This window comes from Antrostomus carolinensis, unplaced genomic scaffold (genome assembly GCF_000700745.2).
Source record: "Antrostomus carolinensis isolate BGI_N321 unplaced genomic scaffold, ASM70074v2 scaffold25047, whole genome shotgun sequence".
NCBI classification, from domain to species: domain Eukaryota; kingdom Metazoa; phylum Chordata; class Aves; order Caprimulgiformes; family Caprimulgidae; genus Antrostomus; species Antrostomus carolinensis.
The window spans coordinates 25,173-45,481 of record NW_010326995.1 but is presented as its reverse complement, the minus strand read 5'-3'; the positions used below and the strand labels follow the sequence as shown (position 1 = coordinate 45,481).

General features: G+C 39.6%; 1 protein-coding gene across 1 annotated transcript in view; it reads right to left on the bottom strand.

Moving 5' to 3' along the window:
- Positions 1 to 20,309, bottom strand: part of EPB41L5 (erythrocyte membrane protein band 4.1 like 5) — a 53,914-nt gene that overhangs the window by 8,860 nt on the left and 24,745 nt on the right. Inside the window, exons 10-17 of the mRNA XM_010171781.1 lie at positions 19,683 to 19,752; positions 18,982 to 19,151; positions 17,808 to 17,914; positions 17,095 to 17,122; positions 14,674 to 14,716; positions 13,449 to 13,564; positions 2,693 to 2,859; positions 1,780 to 1,874 (exon numbers count right to left, since the gene is read on the bottom strand). Coding sequence (XP_010170083.1) covers positions 1,780 to 1,874; positions 2,693 to 2,859; positions 13,449 to 13,564; positions 14,674 to 14,716; positions 17,095 to 17,122; positions 17,808 to 17,914; positions 18,982 to 19,151; positions 19,683 to 19,752 — 796 coding nt within the window. The remainder of the gene's footprint in view (positions 1 to 1,779; positions 1,875 to 2,692; positions 2,860 to 13,448; positions 13,565 to 14,673; positions 14,717 to 17,094; positions 17,123 to 17,807; positions 17,915 to 18,981; positions 19,152 to 19,682; positions 19,753 to 20,309) is intronic.

Genomic DNA, 20,309 nt, shown 5'->3' with positions numbered 1-20,309 from the left:
CTCAGTTATGCAAATGTTCCTGCTCCAGGTTACTTATCACCCCAGTATCTGTAACCTCTAATATCCAAACTTACTTGGCACCTCAATATGACAGCAGCTGGATAACTGTGACTGTACTGTGCTGGCAGCTGTTTGTTAGATTAGCTCATTACAGGAGTCTTAAATTGCTTACTGTATATCAGCCAGGATTTAAATACTACTAAGACACTTTTGCTCCATTCTCTCCATTTAACCAATCAAATGTTTTCTCCCCTCTCTGTCTGAACTAAAATGGAGTTCAACAGGCAAAAATATACTGAAATAAACTGTGTTCGCTTGCTTTAGTTAGTGCAGAGGCAGTGTTTCAGTATAACAGGACCTACAGGCTACTGACTAATCTTCTTAGAGACTTGGTAATCTTTGTAATGCACTCACCAAGCAGAGAGGTGCACAAGGCATCCCTGACAACTGTCCTTAAAGGGGATTGTTGAGCAAAACCAGCCTTCTCTCACATGGAGGGAAGGAATAAACACTCAGGAATGGGCTTAGCCCAAACACATACTGCTAAACACCTCTCTTGGCACCTGGCTCATTTTACTGTTGAGGGAGCAAGAAAATCATTGCTGCTTCACCCAAAGTTACATAAATCCTTGGGCCTCCCCGTGAGGGAGGGTAGTACAAACAGAGATAACACTGCCAGGTGTTTTACTCTTTCTGCTTGTTCAAAATGTAATCAAGCACCTAAAGCTTTAGCACCAGAGGAAGCAGAGTAAGGGAAAGCTAAATTCCAAATTTTTAAAACTCATTAAAAAAAAGAAGAATATTCTGCATGGGGACAGTTGTCCAATAATCAGTGAATCTATGAAGGGGAGGATCCTATCCTCTTCATCCCTTCTAGCAACACTATCTATTTTCACTACAGCTCTGGCATTTCTTTGACCCCTTCCCATGAACCTGTTTAACTCGCTATTTAACAACTTAGAAAACAAAACTCAAAAACCCACAACACCTTAGCAAAACATTCACAACAAAAAAAGGCAAAAAAAAATTTTCTTTGCCATTTTGTAGGCTACATTGATCCACCAAAACATGCAACGATTCCTGGAGTGACAGAGGAGAGAAGGAAGCCAGGGAAGGAAGAGCAAAGAGGAGCGAGGGAGAAGAGCACTCGCTCTGTTCAGGGCACTGAAACTCGTACTTTGGCTCAGCTGCCTGTGGAAACGCAGCCTGACATGCTCAAAAGGATTTATGAGAGCACTAAATCAAAGCACATCACCCCTCTCTGTGTAAACACACAGAGCACTGACATCTACTTCAGAGAGCAGGTAAAAACTGGTTACTTAACAGGAGGGATGGATCACCAGCAAACTTGACTCAAAACAAAACGTCAAAACAATGTTCTTGGAGGGTTACCAAAGGCAACTGAAAAACACCAGGAAAGCAGCTCACGCCCTCAAAAAAGAGGGTGAGCTATACAACACCGTACAGTTAGTAACCAACAGATAAAGACAAGTGAGAAACATTTCAGGCATTATGACTTTTACTTCCACCGATTTTAGAAAATTTCACCAGGCCACAGTCTGCATACGTGCACAGGCACCTCTGCCCCCAACTTTATCTCACTGCTCTGTCACACACAGGTTCATTTATAACAAACCATTTGTATTTCCTTTACTATCTTCAATATTACTCACTCATCTTCTGAAAAATCTTGCAAAAGGCCCAAGGTGAGTGGAAGACTTTTCATAATGATCTGAACAAAATTCAGTGACTCTGCCAGGAGGAATGAAGCCCAAGTACCTGTATGTTTATGTTTATGTTGGGACGCTCAGTTGGCACAGGGCTGCTGCACTCTGTCTCCAGCTGCTTCAATTTCAGGAACGCGTCTTCAAATGCTGAAAAAGACAGAAAAGATGTCATCCTAATGTCAGGGTGGAGTTATTTGACTTGTAACTTGCATTTTTACTGAACACTGATTCTACGGTTTTCAAGTTGTGGAAAAAAAACACAGGGATGGGGGAAAGCTACTTGCTCAATCTTCAATGCAACTTTCATGCCTACAGACTGCTGTACCTAATCACACACAACACTGTGCTCCTGCAAGTTCATTTACCCAACTGCCCTCATGGTGAATGAGCAAGCAGCAAGAGTTAACTGCTCAGATAGTTGCACTTCACTCTATTTGTGGCTGACGTCAGATTCAACAAAAACCCGTGACTTTTCCCCTGTACCTCTGCCCTTGGAAATACGCTGCTTCCAGCTGAAATGGGCAAAGGTGACTGACTTTGTCATCCCAAACTGCATGACTTAAAGTCATGGTGATGTCTTAAAATAGTTCTTGAAAAATTTGTGGCAAATTACTGAAATACAGTGACATAAACCAAAGGCAGCTCTTGAAAGCAGTTAAGGACAGTTCAGTAGATTCACTAACAGCAATATTAGAAATTTCACAGACTGAAGACTGATTGTGAAATGAGCTGTCCTTAAAAACAATTTGTTAATATTTTGGTGGAGGACTTATGTTGAACTCCTAAATGCACTAATTCATATACCAGAGGGGGCTGCATTCCAATGGTGGGCAAAACTGCCATTATACATGTAATCTAAGTGAGCTCCCTAAAACAGGCCTGAATTTTTGTAAGGAAACTACCTCATAATAGCCTATCATGACCCCAAATGTCATTAATAGGGAAAAATCTCTAAGTTTGCTTACGATCAGAGTCTGTTTTTTCAGCAGCAGTTTCTTTTGTGCCAGAGTGAGGGCAACTAGCAGCCTCTTCTGAATCTCCTGTTGCCAAGCCAACAACTGGACGGCCCACGGCATCATCTATGCAAGTTTCTGGCAACTCCGTGCTGTCTAGCAAGTCAACAAGAGGTACACTGCAGGGGCAGAAAGATGGGCAGAGATATGCAGGATCACGTTACCACTCTTTCTGTAACAAGAAAAAAGCTTTAACACATGCAATGTCTTTTTTCAAGCGATCTTCTGTTGAGCAGACACATTCTGTAAAAACTGTTTCAGGCAACTCGAATAGTCATTGGCTTTCAGTGAGTTAAAAAACAAACAAACAAACGACTATCTAATATCTGTAGAAAAACTGACTTCATATCACACCAGGCCCACATTGCCTGCTGCTTCATCACATAGCAGTGCAAAAAGTGAGAAGGAAGTTTTTATCAATTAAATACACTTTTTGGAACAACCATCTGAAGTTTTTCTAATAAACTCCAGGTACATTTTAGGAATTTTACGAGAGAAAGAAAAGTTGGGGGGAGGGAAGTTGATACTGCTCACAAAAGGCTATTTGTACAGCACTTCATCCAACACTTGTAAGCAGAACAGGAGGTCTGCATTGACACTATGTTATGGTCAGGCATACCTGTAACCGCTTTCAGTTTTATTGACTTGGGCAGAGACACAAATGAAACTTTAACAGTTACAATATTTTAAGTGAACCACAGCACATGCTCTCTACTCTGTTAAGATCACTTGTTTCACCTCCTTTGCTTTCTAATGAAAATGTCTCCTTTTTCTTTTGTCCTACCACCTGTATTTATAATGACAATAGGAAAAAAAATTACAAAAACAAAAGTTATATTACAATGCTTATGTTGTGCAAATAGTTGGAAATCTCATCCATCTCTTCAAAGTTCAGGAACAGCTAAAGCTCTTCCAGCAGCAAACTATAACAAATGCAGAAACAACAGCTGCTGCAGAACGTGATGGTTAATGAGCCGACCTGTGCACACAACTGCAGTCTGACTGTCACCCATTTCAATCAACAATCACACTTACATACAGTTTGGTTGCAACGTTGGCTTAAGAAGAAAAATCTACCACTTTTGAAAGTCCTGTCCCAAATACGAGAACAATGATACCAAACAACAGAACTTACCCTTATGCATGGACAGAGATGCTTCCTACTTGACAGTTCAGATCAGCTTCTCCCTTATTGCTACTGGGTTAATGCCCCATACCTCCCGCCAGCCCCTAGAATTTGGATGCAGTCCCATGTTGTCACTAGAGGCTCCAGGAAAAAACTCCTTCCTCCCACTCAGGCACCCAAAAGAATCCTTCCAATGTTAAATATATACTTCTGAAACAGGTTACAGGATATCACCATTTTAGTGCTAATAACGTATGAATCATCTTAAACCAATTAATTGTCATAAGTCAAACCAAAGTCACTTGCTTGATTCTTTTAAGTTGTGGAATAAGAAGGTGCTAGCAAAGCAAATATTAGGAAACTTCTCAATCTACTGTACAGCCTCTCTGTGCACCACTAATGGGAAATGGCAGGCAGCAAACAGATTTGCAACGGGGGAATGATGGATACAGAGAATTTAAATTATTAGAAGTAATAAGCAGGAATAGATGTTCTTCCAATTGAGGGCAACAAAGAAAGTGAGACTGAATCCCGTACCTTACTATCAGAGGATGCCTATGCATGAGAGTGAAAATGCTTTATAATCTTCTAGTTTTCTTCCTATTTTCTGACAGTTTTCTTTTAATAGCCTCCCAAATATTCAATGTGACAATGACTAATATAAGAAGCTTATATTTTGCCTGCAGTACAGAGAAGTGCTGATGCCATGACATGTTGAAGGAACTACGTATAAGCTCCTATGAACTCTACATGGGAGGTGACGTAGAGCACCAGTAACACTTCTTTGTGCTGCAATCTTGTAATGCTTTTCTCAACATTGCAGCACAGTGGAGAGAAAATGAGTGAAAAATGAAATTAATTTTCATTAGAAAACTGATAGGATAGTTACACTAGCCTTCCCCCCCCCCAATGACAACTGCAGTAACATTTACTAGACAGATGAGAGCTGATTTAAAAACCTGTCTGCTAGACACATGAGCAGTCTTGAAATCTGCTGGCATATTCAAACGGCACACTCAATGTCTAGTGTTGCTCCAAATGTAGCGTAGTACTTATATTGAGGCGATGAAAGTTTGTAGAAAACCTTATTGCCATTTGTATCACAGGATGGAGGGCTGGCTGAGGTAGCAAGGACAGCTGGGGTGCCTGCGGCTTTACCGCAGGGCCGCAGAGAAATGAAAAGACTTTTACACAGACTCAAGAGAAGCTTCCTAAGTCAAGATTCAAGTAGGAATTGACCCCATTTTGCCTTCAGACCCACTGAAACACCTACTCAGCCACTCCTCTCAAGCGGAAAGTCATATTAGGGACACTGTCAGCCACTGGAATTTGCAGGTACAGAAGAGGAGTTCTGCAAAGAGCATTAAATTGTTCAAAGCCACCCAGATTCTTCACTCTCTCCAGAGCATCAGCAGGAAGCCTACCATGCAGGCTTCATCAATGGCCAGACTACGGAAGTAAAAAGCACAAGACACTATTTTCATTGCTGCATAGAATTTCTGACCTCTCTTACAAAACACTGCTGAACTGCCATGCCAATCATAAGGGAAATAATAAAAGGCTTCCCAGGAAAAGCAGGACTTCTATGACAGTCAGCGTGCAGCACTCAAGAATGAAATGGGCGCTACCTTTCCACGTTCCTGTATTTACCCACATACAAAGGGGTGTTTGAACTTTGCATACTAGTAAGTGTCAGGCTTTATGTCTTCAGAATCAACTTCTATCACAATTTAAAAAATATTTTGAAGGAAAGGCTGATAAATTATACCAGGAGTTCAAGTCATAGAAATAATTATTAATATAGGAATAATCAAAGGGGTTTAGTGCATGGAAAGGTTTGTCAATCCACTAATAAAATCACAGAGAAGTCGTTACATGCTCAGGGAGCTCCCACAGTTAAGGGAGTTAGCTACTGCATTATTTCTTCTTTTTGCCTAACAAATATATTGATATTAGTATGTACCATACAGCACACAAAGCACAATGTGACTGAGAAAGCTGTCAGTTACAAAGGGTAGGCTTTTTAATTTCCTAGTTGAAAAGCTAAACAACACATCATTCTAGTTTGTAAAATACAATCTGCAAAATACACAGTAACTAGCAGAGCCTGCTGCAAAAGAGGCAATTCTTTTCCAAATAATCTAATTTGAAACAGCATGGAGCACCACGCAAATTAATTTATTTTTTCAAACTGGTAGTAACACAAAATAGTTTATCACACTGACTCTGCAAGGTAGTACAAGAGTATGAAATTCTTCATTCATTTCCTTCATTTTGGGACATTCAGTGTTGTACTTGAAGGTAAGAAGAGGAGTAAATTTAAGCCTGTCACCTTTTCAGATTTTTTTTTTTTTTGTGCTAAACACAAAAGTAAAATACTCAGGAAAAAAAAAAAAGAGCTTCCTTTTCAAGGGAGGAAAGCAAAAGAAAAAATCCCGGGGGATGTATGATCCTACAAATGAAGACTGTTCATGTGCACTCAGTTTCTGATCAAGCAGGCCGAGTCCCACGTTCCAAGATTTCTGCTGCCTCCCATTTGTTTGAAGATAATTCCAAATACTGACACAGTGTAATATACGCAAGTCAACAACTACAGGAAAGGAAAGAAAACCCCCTTAGGAATAGGTGCTGGCTGCAGAACCTTTATGGGTATTAAGCAAAGATCTGTCACCACTATCCTGTTTAGAAAGACACCCATGTGCTTCCTCAATGCTACTCCTAGAGCACGTGAACCTGTCCCTGTAAAAACGCAGCTAGGTGTTGTAGGTACTCGTGCGGTACAATTTCAGTCTGCTAGTGAGGGCTGCCACATACCTTAGTGGAAACCAGGATAATAATTCTCCTGAAGTCAATGAAGTCACACTAAAATAAGCCCCACACAGAGCAAAACTGACCCTCAGGATGTACGCAAGATTCAAAGCCACGTGGCAAAAGAATGCAACATATACCACAGTAAAACAAATCAGTTCTTAAGGCAGATGGATTTCAGGCAACCCGGGTTGCTTCCCCTGTCCTGAATCTGTCATGCAAAAAATCTACTACGAAAACTTTAGCCACAGCTTTAATTACCAAGGTTGCTGTTAATCCCAGGGCAGTCTGTGCCACACTGCAGGCGGCTGGGATAGCCAGCCCTCTACTCAGCGCTGGTGAGACAGCCCCAGAGTGCTGTGCCCAGCTCCAGGATCCCCAGGACAAGACAGACATGGCATATGGGAGGGAGTGCAAAGGGCCACGATGGCGACAAAGGGTCCGGAGCATCAGACATAGGAGGAGAGGCCGAGAGAGCTGTGACTGTTCAGCCTGGAGAAGAGAAAGCTCAGTAGGATCTTACCAATGTGTATAATAACCTCATGGGGGGAATAAAGACCACAGCCAGACTCTTCTCAAGAGAGCCCAGAGACAGAATAAGAGACAACGATCACAAACTGAAATTCAGGAGATTCCACTTAAACAAAGGGGAAAAACGCCTTTTTTTGCTGTGAGGTTGGTCAAACACCAGAAAAGGTTGCTCAGAGAGGGTGAGAAGCCACCATCCTTGGAGATACTCAAAACCTGGCTGGGCATGGTCCTGAGCAACCTGCTCTACTCGACTCTCTTTTGAGCATGGGGGTGGACTACGTGATCACCAGAGGCATCTTCCAACCTCAACTATTCGTTAGTTCTATGATATCTACATAAAACTTTTCTGATACCCAAGGAGTCAGTCACCACCTGCAGTGGCCTGACCACTACAGAGACACATCTGAACTTAAAACTCTGCAATAAACCATTGACTTGTTATTGCAACAATGTTCTTACAAAACTATCCCAAGTTCCTCCACTCAAATTAATGGTGGCTTCTCCCTCATTTGCACAGAAATTATGAGATATTATAAAGTTAAAACACCTGTTTCATTTGCGTATTCTTATGCAACTTTATAAATAATAAACAAGTAGGTTTGCTTCGCTCCAGAAGCAAACACCATCCACCTTGCAAAATCTAGAACTAAAAATAGCTCAACAGATTGTTCTAATCAATTCTGTGGATACCACAGATCTTTAATATGTAGGTTGCATACATATACTTTTTTTTTTTAAGCAGAGTTGCAAAATAGAGACTCATGTTTCATTATTTTTTCCCCCCTGTCAGATGCAAGGGTGAGGAAGATAAAATATCTCATGCCATATTAAGTTCTGTCGTATGGGAGACTTACTTTCTTGGTTCTTCAGGGCTGGATATCTGCAAACAATGTTTTTGTATCTCTAGGCTCTGTGGCAATGTGAACTTATTCAAACAATTTGAAAATCATTCAAACCCTTCCTTTATCCTAAAAGCCAAATATAAATAAATTTTAAAAGTGTTCTACCACAACTTTTAATCTTTGGGTTTTTTTAAAAATAGGAAAAGAATAATAGAATTTAAAAGCAGATAACTTCAGAAAATACGTGAAAACACAGTGCCTTCAATGGTAAAGGTAGTTCTTCATATTGTTGAAGGCCTCCAAGAACACCAATGAGCCATGAAGCTGGAGTCCTAACCTTTAACTCAACAATTAACCTTGTTGAGTCATATGGTAGGACTGGTGTTAGTCAGTCTGTTTCTGTTTCATTTCAACTGGACCACAGCAGCAAAAAAGAAATAAGCTTTTCTATAAAGTAAAAACCTAAAAATATTACTCTTTGCCTTTTCAGGAGTTCTGATTATTTTATTCTTAAAAAAATTAAAGTAATTCTATTCCATTTCCAAACAATATTCTTCAGAAAAGGACTTGTTAAAAAAAAAGTTAGTTTTCAGATCAACCATCTATTTTCAATATTTTTAAATAATCATGGTTCAAAAGGAGGGGCAGTTACATCCTCCGTCCCTCCAGGATTTTTGAAACCACAATATAACCCACTGGTTGCACATGCAGTTTTATTACAAATGTGACTTCCTGCATGGCTCTCACAGTTAAACCCAACTAAAAAAAAAAAAAAATTTCAATAATTAAGAAAAATCTTAACACAATTAAAAAGATATATATATATATACAAACTCTTTTAAATGTAAGAGCAATGGGTGGATTCTGGTCTATATGTTTGTTTGTTTTTTTCTTTAAAGACTAAATACCAACAGCCCGATATGCAGAGCCTTCATAATAAAAGCTTTTTTCCCCTTCCATAGTCAGCTTTCGGTCCGTTGTCCTTATCTTAGAGGCAGCTCAAAAGACAATTTGCCAGCCTCTGCCAGAAAGCATTCTCAAGCTCCAGAAAGGCCCACGGCTCAGAGACTGGTCATGGTGGTTTGGACAGCACAGGTACCAGCGCCGCTGTGCATTCCTGAATTCTTCACCTTGCGCTGATGGACAAAAGCGGCGTGCTGGCCGTCCGCAGCGCGGCTCCTCGGCGGGGACCACGCGGCCCACGGGCTTCCACCACGGTGACAGCGGTCAGCAGCGTCAAAGGGCCTGGATCGTTGGGGAGCGGGAGGGGGCACAATTAGTAAACGGGTATGGGTGAGAAAGAGGGTGGAAAAGCAAAGGAAAGGTAAAGGCAAGATGGATGCGAAAAGACAAGGAAAAAAGGGCACTGGTGGAAGGTAAATACTGGAGGAGAGAGGCATGCAGGCACATGGGCACATGACGATACTGTCAAATAAACCCCTTTTCTGCTCAGTATCACGCATGTTTTTGCAGAAGTCTGAAATGACAAGTTAAGCTAGCTCATGTATACATTGTCTACACTTGCAAATGAAAAGCACTTCATATTTCAAAGCACTTCACAAAACTGAGCAAGAACCATGCGCCTTTTACAGCTGGAACAAAATAATGTGAGGGAGGCACAGACCTCCCAAGTATACAGTGCATTTTATCTGCAGGAAGCTGAAAGGGTTTAAGTGGCAGTTCTAAATGTACACCTGAAATAAGCATCTATAAGCAACATCAGTTTTCAAAGTCAGTGGAAAATGTAGATTCTAATGCAAGTTTGTTTTTTTTTTAAAAAAAGGAGAAGAAAATAGAAACTCAGAGAAATGAGCATTACTGTGCAGGAGCAAACAGCAGACACAAATCATTCACAATTTGGTTAACTAAGGGACTAAATACTACTGAAGAAGCTGACTGCAGCCATACCTGATTAACATAAAAAACTTAGTTAGAAAAAGAACCATTTTTAAAAAGCTCACAATACAAACTAAGATCCTGCTTTCTAATTTTGCATGTGAAGGTATAACAGTTTGTAAATTTCAAATTTTGAATTCTTAAAATAAAAACCACTGAAATATTGTGCACAGTCATGGCTAGTCCATACTATAGCTGGAATAAACTTCTCCAAAAGCTAGAAAGAGGAGCAGGGGAGAACACTCATTTAAACAGTGTTTTGAAGACTCTTTTTATGCAAGAGCCCTTAGGTAGAAAGCTGTAAGGCTTTAGGCACAAGCATCTCCAAAGCAGCAGGGATAAGCAACTTACTGAAACAGTTGAATTTTAAGACTTTAAAAAATGGACAAAGATTTATTAACAAGTTTTCTGTGTTGTACTAGATCCTTCACTGGTATGTTTTGGGAGAGGCTGATGCAAGGCACAGTCAGGTATCAAAAAAGTGCTTGGAAAAAAAGCACTTTTTCTTAAACTACTCAAAGAAGGAAAACAAATGTATTCCTTCAGTTTAATATAAAATTCACTTTGTTTCGATTTGGGTCATTAAATAGAGGAAATAATGTTGCTGTTTGTCTAGAGGGGTCCTGGACAGTCCCCAGCTCAAATTCCACCTTCTCATGTTCCAGAAAGCCTGGTTTAGTACTCCCAGCCCTGCCAGGACAGCCAAGCAGCCAGTGCAGGAGTTAGGAGATGACACGTGTTAAGGCAGGGAAGCAGAAAAGCATGCAGGAGCCACAACGGTGGTAAATGATTAACGCTCAGGGATAGTCCTCCTTTGGAAAAGAGAGAGGATTTATATAAAGGTCACCCATGAGTAAATTCAGAGTTTTGGGTTTTGTGAAACATGCTGAGGAAGTGACCCATGAATGCCGAAGGCTCCAGTCCTCAACAGTTCATTACACTATTTTCCCAGTTCTCTAATTTAAGTGGTTAAGTGAAAGCTTCATCCACTAGCAAGTGATAAAAAACCCCACACCCCTACTTACTCCATAATGAGGAAAAAATTATTAATCCTTTGTCTCCTGCCCTGCACAGAAATAGGTTCTCAAGAAAAGACTAAAGTTAGAAAGACACTGACTGTGTTTCAGGCTTTCCAGCCTTGCAGCTAGTATTTCAGACCATTTTCAGACCATTCCGACCAGTACAGTTTTCCTGTACTGACAATTTATAGGAATGGAGCAAAGAGAAAAAATAAAAAAAACAACAAACCACTGAAATCCTTCTTAGCTGGCAAAGTACTTTCTACAATCTGGCACAATTGCTGTTGGCAGCTGCAGCATTAACATTTTAAATTAAAGGAAACATTGACATTAGGAAGGGATCTAAGCTGCGAGGTAGCCAATACAGGCATCTGCCAAGCAGAGTACAGGAACTCAGGAGGTCGGGACCTTACTTCTAAACCCCTTCAATCTAACCATCTACAAAATCCCCAGTCCAAAAGATTTTGGTGTTCTCAACAATCCTTGGCAAACTCTCTCTAAAAGAAGACTATTTTTTCTGACAGGAAGCAAAGATAATTCATGCAGAAACAGGCCAATTAAAGACAGCAGCAGTTGAAAAGAGATCTTGTTAGCAGCACCAAGACACCAAGACTTGAAGGCGCAACAGCCAAGTCACAGCCCCTGCAAAAAATACATTATGTTCTGGCAATTACATTAACCTAACCCCACTTCCCATCTCTAAAACCAGAACGTAGCTCAAATGCTGACTCAGCTCCAAACTGTTGTCTTCCTACAGCTGGATTTGCCCTTCATTATGGGCAGTACTGTTTCCAGTGAACACATTAAAACCTCCTTGCCAGAAGACAACTGCCTTCAATAATAATATGTCTCTAAGAAACATAACACATACACAATGCAAGCACACTCGCCATTAAAACACATCAATTGCCAAGCAGTTTGTTTTCTTTACAGCATACTGGTTTGGGTTACATGCAGGTATATTTTGTATTCACTCCCACTCTTCTATAGAAAGGCTACATAGTGCGGTAGCTGGCACGTAAGCTTAGATTCCTTGACAATGTTAAGACAGACAGGCTCAAGTTGTAATCCTAAAAAGGGTGTAACAAAACCAAAATTGAAAGAGATTGGCTACAGAGTCCTCTCTGCTTCTGAACAAAAGCAGCAGGATTTCAATAAGCAACAGAAACCTTGCAAACACTAGCAAGAACACCAGCATGAATCAGATGCCCAAGAGCAGCTGTTTGGAACAAGAGTCAAACGCTTCCACCAAAGGAAATCCTGGCTTCTAGCACGCATCTTGCAGTTATAAAAATAAAACCATATTGAGAATGCTGAAGAATAAAGAAACCACCACCTTTCACCCACCACCATGTCAGGAATCGAGCGATCAACAGGATCTCACCAGAGACAAGCACAGATTTCAGATACTAGACAAATCAAGGGCAAAAGAAAGAAAAACAGCATTGATCATATGTTCTGATTGAAACTTCAATAAAATGCAACACATAAAGCAGAATTCCCACTCCCCTTATAATTCACAATCTATAGTATTAAAAGTCTTTAATCAATAAGATTTATGAAATTAAAGTACATTTGTCATTGCACTGTTAGAAACAGGTATCATCTACTTTTAAGAGACACTGAAGCAAAGCAGGTTGATAGGCCTGACAATGGGAGAAGGACCCGTTTTCTTGAGGGCTGAAACTGCTTAGGATAAGAGCTTTCACATTGCTCCATTCCATTGCTGCTGCTCCTGGAGAGTCTCACAGAAACCAGATTTACCCTTCTAGGGTAAGCCATGCAGCCTCTGAATGCAAAAGAAGCGGAAAAATTTAAGAGAACGTGTGCACAAGTACTGGGCTGATATACGTCAGTTTTGGTTTTGAAATAGCTTTGCAATATAGAATTACTTTAAGAAAAGATAAATTACACGGTTCATTTATCTTCAGACAAATCATCCTCATTTTGAGATGCATCCAATCCATAAAACAAATACTCTGACTACATGAAATCAAAGCTCTTATCTTCAGCTTGTGTCATTTTCCTCAAGCTCCCATTCTCCCCAAGATAATTTTAAAAAATCAGCTTGCTTATTTCAAAAGGTTCAAAAGAGATTCATAAGGATACCGGTTTACAAGGTTCTGTATTTTGTTAAGGATCAAGGTAAGTCCTTGGGTCCCATGATACCAAATAAAGGGTTACAACGAGTACTACAGCAAATCAGAAGGATCCAGCTCTCTCCAAGACTTGAAAATGCTGTTCCTGATTTAATAATTTCTTCAGCCCCTGACGAAATTTTATTTTGGTTGGCAGTGACTAAGCCTGTTGTCCTCACCTCCCCACACTACATTCACAGCAACAAATCAGCTGCATCATCACTAACCTGACTGTCAACTTAGGTTAAAGATACAAGGAAGGCAGCTTATTTAAGTGCAGATAAAGAAACAGTCACTTGAATCATGCATAAGTAAGCAAAATTCATTTCCCAGCAAAACACAACATACCACTTCTTGTCTTGCTGGCTGGCTCCTGGACTCCTTGGGAGGTTTTCTATTTCCACTAAGACTGGGGCAGAAGGAATCGCTGTAAGGACAGGTAGGTTTGGCTTTGCATTCCAGCTCTTTGGAGACAGAACATAAACAAGTTACTGTACACACAGTCATGAAGCGATGACACATTACACACAGCAAAACATATCACCACTTCTCCTTAAGCACAAAGTTAGAACAAGGCTGTTTTCCATTACTTCCACAGCACTGGATGCTTATGCCCAGTCTTTTCCAGTACTGCACACAGTACTGGGATCATAATGAATCCAAGGCTGCTCAAAGATTTCAGTAAAAAGCTATGGCCTACTGTGTCCTTTTTAAATTCATGCAGTAATGCTTTCCTCCTGTAGGTAACTGCAATAATGGGCGGCACCTTTGGGTTGCAGGCCTTTGGACTGCCATTTGAAACACAACTGCTCCTGAAAAAAATGCTCCTCCTGTTGCATAGAAGGCAAAAGGCTGGGCAGAGCAGAAATCTATCAGCAGAGACTGGGTATTTTAATGTAAAAACAAGTCAGATTCGTATTTTCGCCAATATGTGACCCCTTCTGAAATACTCCAGAAAGCAAGACAGGGTCTTTCCAAACTCCAAGTCCTGTTTTTGATACTCAGAGGGAGAGTGACCTTATGCCAACGTCCCTTTTCAGTGAAACAAGGTATTCTGCGTACAAGTACTGAGGAGGCAGGTGTCTCTGATTTCCTTCTCAAACTCAGAAAACACTGACTTTTTTCTAAAAAAATATTCTTTAATTTGCAGGTGTATTCTCCTCTTTCAGAGAAAAAATACTGTAACAAGGAATCAACATAGGTGCTGACGATAATGCCTTTTTTTTAATGTTACTTAGCATAGAGAATTAATGTGCTTTGGACAATAACCATCTCACACAAAGGTACTTTGTGTACCTATGAAAACCTGTGTCTATAAATAGCATAATTTATATAGTACTAGGGCATGTGGTATCTTCCTTACTTCAGGAAGGAAGATACTTACTTCCTTACTATATTACTAAATTAACCAATTATCTTGCTTGCAAATTAGTAGTCATTTCTTGGCATGCAATTTAGTAGTTAATAATTTGTAACTTTCAATTGGTCAATCACTGGATTTTAATAATAAGTAACAAAGTCCTTAGTTGAAATACATGAAAACTGCCTTTAAAAAGAATGAGAAAGTCCTTACTTGTGATCCATTAGTTTGGTTGATAACAGCATTGTTTGCAGTACTAAAAGACAAAAAGAATTTAAATCAGAATTAGGTCAACAAACTATTTTTGCAGGCTAGCAGAACTGCGAGGATTTTCAGAAAGAGATCTCTCCAAAGTACTTAACTGTTCTCAAAAGAAAACTGAAAAACTTACGTTTTAGGTCAGCTGCCTCATTCTAGGTAATTAAGGGTATCACATTATTTTTGATTTGTTCAACCTGTAGTTTATGTATAATTCATCTGGTTTGTCCTCTTCCTTTCCTAAACCAGTTTGGTATAGAAAGTCTGCCTGATTTAGCAGTAAGGTGGGGCACTTTTAAAGCAAAACCAATACAGGTTTAGTTAAACACCCAGCAAAATGTGACATTGTTGAAATCTCACCTATACGCTGTAGATACTACGTTTGTTCCACAACTAGAATTCTTCTGATTTGAAGTTTCACATCACAAAGTTTATCAGAAAAATTCATGAGTTTCTTCTGCACAGAACCTCTAATGGACTGAATTACTGCTTCAGAGTTTTAGAAGCAGCCAAAATAATGTGCACAGCAGCTTAGTCCAGCATTAATAATTTTATATTATTAAATATTTAATATATTTAATAAATTAAATAAGATCTATATCTCCACTCCTGATGATTTCTGAATCTGCAAGAGACATTTCACATTTTCATGAGACTTAATAACCTGCATGATAATCAAGCATATAAATCTCATGCAAAGCAAATTTTTTTTTTAGACTTCTAATCTTTAAAAAAAAAAAAAAGGTTCCAGTCTCCTATGACCCATTAATCTTTTGATTTGTGGCCTAGACAATAGCTATCCAACCTTGCAATTCAAATAGATTTCTGTATCTACTTCAGCAATTGTTTAGAATTATTTTACTTTATACCATAAAGTCAAGATCAAATAAGCTGTTCCTTGCCCGTTTCCCAGCTTTGCACCTTCGTGGAGGTTACCACAGAATAGTGCACCTTTCACAGGAATATTAAGGAATGCTTTCTGGGTAGCACATTCCCCTGTGATGAGTTAACACAAAAGAATGGAACAACATACATCTTTCATGATGCATTTCAATTAGCAACGCTCGAGTGTAGAGTTTCAGAAATGGCATAGACTGCTCTGGAGACTAACATAACAGTGCCACACCTAGGTGTAGATTAGAAGACCGTCGTCTTATCAGAAGGAGAAACTGCATATGAAGTTTCTCTTCCTACTCTGAGAATGACCTAAGCAGCATGAAACTCAGAGAAGGGCATGACAACACAGCATGATGAGAGCACTAATTAATCAGTCACACTTTGCATGCAGAGGTTCTTTAAGCCCTTTAATGACCCAGTGTTGAAGAGTACTATCCCATTTTATAAAAAGAAAAGACAATGCACAAGGTTGCAAAGACAGAGACCTCCACCGAAGCAACTGCAGCCTTGTCCCCATGCTTCCTAGACTTCTCCCCCTCCCACACAAGAATTAACCCTGCTGCTACCAACAGAAAACCTATGGCTGTATTAAGCCTGTTGTTGTGAAATGTTATTTTGACATTCCTTACCCAGCTCCTGACTTGTCACGATGCTTAACATCTACGAGTACCTACTTTTTAAAAATAATCTGGTTGCAATTGATCATTGCAATGTTCACAAATTATTAGGGCAATGGACAGAGAGCAGAGCTGAGTGACTCTGTTCCTTCACTACCAGGTAATTCTTTTCAGCCTGGTTTCCACTCTTCCCTTAAGGAAGGGGATATGAAGACTGTATGATTCGGATTCAGATGAGCATTTTACACTGCAACAGCAAGTATGAACCTACACGTGCAGAAAGACTCTAGGCATAGAAATAAAGAACCAAAAGGCCTCCCTCTCAATGTTGGCCATTAATAATTTAGTATAAATATAAAAAAAATAAATGCTTACTTATATAAAAATAAATACATAGTACAGAATATAAAACCATCAAAATATTTCAGACATTTATTTTATCATATTTTCCCTGTCTCTGACCTTCACCTGATGATGTATTTCAGTCACACAGCCACAGTAGGTGGATCTCAGAAAGAAGAGATCCTCACATGATTTTAACCGATCTGTGTACACGGCAGCACAAAAGAACAGGTCATATCCTAGCAAGAATCATAGCTAGTCATAAATGAACATCTATGCCTGCTAGTAAGTTGCTAGTAAGCAAGTCTGGCAAAACCTTCAATGTGACAGCAACACAGCAGCTTTGCTTTGAACAGCAGGTTTCATGTAAAGCAAACAAACACAAAACCCACAGCAAAACCACAGTTAAGAGGTTAACGCGCTCTACATTAAACTAATCTTATAACTTCCATCTCCAGACACGTGCTGAAGTACAGGTGGCAAAGATCAAACGAAATTCAAATACTGGAATGCTTCTTACCTTGTTTCTTCAAGTTTAGCAGAATGTGCTGCAAAAATAGAAAGTGTTAATTAAAAGCTAATTTGTAATTAGATTACTAGTTAAATATTAAGTATATTAATAATGAAAATAGTTTAGCACTGCCTAAAAGCAGGCAACTAAAAGATCTTAAGTTGCATGTCTCCCATGTATAACGTGTGAAAAATAAAATTCTAAATTGGAAAAACAAAATCAGAAATACGAACAGCAAACCAGAGAGCAGGATTTATGCAAGTATATGAAAGCATGCATGCAGGTCACACTTGACCTATGCAAGAACTGGAATAAGAGACAAGGTGAATATCACATGCTGATGGGTTGTAACAACAGAGTGCAACTCCTAAGAACAATGAGAAAATATCAGTGACAAAAATTTGAAAGTTGATTAATAAATTCCAAATATTATCATTAATATATTACTGTTTCCTGGATCCAAGTTTTCCATCTTCATACAGAGACCTATTGTGCAAAATTTATGGGTGTTTTACCTTCTAGGCAAGCTAGAAGGACATGCTTTGGACACAGGCTTTTTCTGATAAATATATGTGCTCTCCCAAATAAGCCAGAGAAAACCTAACTTTGAAAACTCAAGAGGAGGGCAAACAGTGACAGAAAAATTCCTACACTGTACCTTTAAAGGATATGACTACTTGATTGTGGATTGTACTTCTCAGAATTGAAGGTAAATAGTTTACCTTTCATTTGTAGTGTTCGTCTTGAATATCTCTTGCTAGGTCTCCTTTCAAAGGATGCTGATCTCCTGGCTTTATTGGTCTTGGTGGTTTGATATTCTGTTTTCCCACTAACAATGCCATGTAAAAGTAGAACACAGTAAATAACTTATTTTTAATGACAAAGTACAGACACTGGTCATCAAAACATCACATTTCTGTTTTAAATTCATAGCTTAATAATCTGATCTCACTTCTATTAAAAAAATCCCCAACTTAACACCTCAGAAGGCCTTTCACAAAAGAGGGAAGGAATTTTAGAAACATCCTAATCTTCACTCCACTTTCCCAAGACAAAAAGCTGAAGCAATGACTCCTTAAACATTAAGTTGTTGAAAACGCAAATTTGTCCTTTGTGTATTTCTGTGGTCAAGTCGTTAGGAAGATCTTGGTTGAAAATTCTAGGAGAGAGTAAAGCTTAGGGTATGGTGCCAAAGGTCATAGAGAAAGATGGTAACAGGATTATAAACCAGCGTCTAGATGCTCTTGTTCCCAGGCAAGTCCCCTTTTCCCCAGGTCTGGCCAGACTCTGCCCCAAAAGCAGTAGCAGCCTCATGATCTGCTGATGTCTTAGTACCACTGATCCTTTCTGAAGTGGACTAGATGGTACTGGTGTGGTTGCTGTAAATGGAAGCAAAGTATACGCATACTGCCGGGGGTCATGCCCTACTCCCCTCCATATGTTCTCACCAACACTGGTGGGGCAACTGACAGCGTCCTGCAGACTAGAATGAGACCACAAGCCATTCGGAAATCTAATAGTTGCATGGGTAGTGCCTGACATGGAAGCAGGCATTATCCTAGGCTTCTGAAGTCCTACCATTACTCAAAGTCAGTAACTCAGGAGTCAAAAGACTTGCAATGTCCCCAACTGTGCAAGTCAATCATCCATCCTCTATGGTTCATTTAAAAAACCTTGAGAAACCTTTGGTTTCTTACTGCACAGACCAGACTCACCTAAAGATAAATCAGAAAATGCAGGGGAAAAATCTATATGATTTAACAAAACCAATAATGCAACACACTCAGCTTCAAGTTTCACTGCTCTGTATGTCCTAGATGAATGTTTCCACTCATAATCCAAAAAAAAAAGCAAGAAATGACAGAAGATACATGCTAAATGACAGATGACACGGACCTGTATCGGAACCGGGATCCTAACCGAATGAAGCCTGATCGACTTGAGCTTTTTTGGACAGGACCTCGGAGCCGGAAGAAGGCGTGATGTTCCACTGCACATTTCCACAAGTGTTTGCAGGCTTTGGGATGATCCAGTCTAAAGACAAAAGTGTGCTCCTGCTCCTTTCCCTTAAAGCACACAAAGCACACAGACAATTTATAAGGGGCTTCAATAAGTCAAAGCTACAATTCAATGCAAGCCAAATAAAATTTGTTTTTTATGAATACTGAAATGTATGTTTAAAAAAATATTTAAGGCAGAAAAATCAACCTTTTCAGAAGCTTTAATGAACTGCTCTGTTGTCTGAAGTTGGAAAGGGCCAGAGCCCATATATTTAACAAGTCAAACCTCTGAATAGCTACAGGTTAGCAGCTGACTAGCTAGTTAGCTATGAGTTGGAACTGTTTCCAAATTATCAGGCCTACACTAGTTCCACAAGGTATTCCCCTTTTCAAAACAGAGTGAGGAAAAGTGGATTGAGCCTATTTATCTTGTACTTAAGTCCCTTCATTCTTCCCCTCCTCCTAACTCACAACCAAAAATCTTGCAAGGCATCCACGTTAATTCTCAAAACTTAAATGTAAAGAAAGAGATCAGGGGTATATGAACTAGTACTGTGTAATCAAGACTGACATGTAACCAAACAGATAGTTATCTACCTGTTCATCATCTTCAACAACAACTAGTGTGAGTTTGTTCTTCTTGAAGTCAAGCCTTGTTATCTTTGGCCTGCAAGATGAACAGAAAAAGCAGGTTATGCCTACCTCTCCTCGTAACTCACTGAGAGGTGTCTGACATGCTGGTCCAGGCTTCTCTACCAAATATTATTTTCCTGGTTTTGTGTGTGTTTGAAGTTGATGCAGTAGGGCTTGATTATACTGTGGATACCAATGTATTACTTCAAAATGTAACACTTAATTAGAAACCTTACAGATAAGAAGTCAGCAGCTTCTACAGAGATAATTCTATAGGAACTTAAAATAATAATTACTTGAACTGAAATCAAACTCCACCCAAATACTCTTGCTTCCCTACTCTTCCAGAAGCCCACAGCACTGAACTGGGAAAGACAGTTCCAAAGGCTGGACAAAATAATTCTGCTTTATTAAAGAAAAGTAAATCACTGTATAATATATCACAGACCAATTCCTATGACAACTCTGTTTCAGAAAATCCCAGCCAAACAGAACAAGAACACGACACAAAAATGCAAACACTTCACCCTCCTGCCCCCCACCAACAGAATATCCAGGATCGATGGTGGAGGGTCAAGATGCAGAGATAAC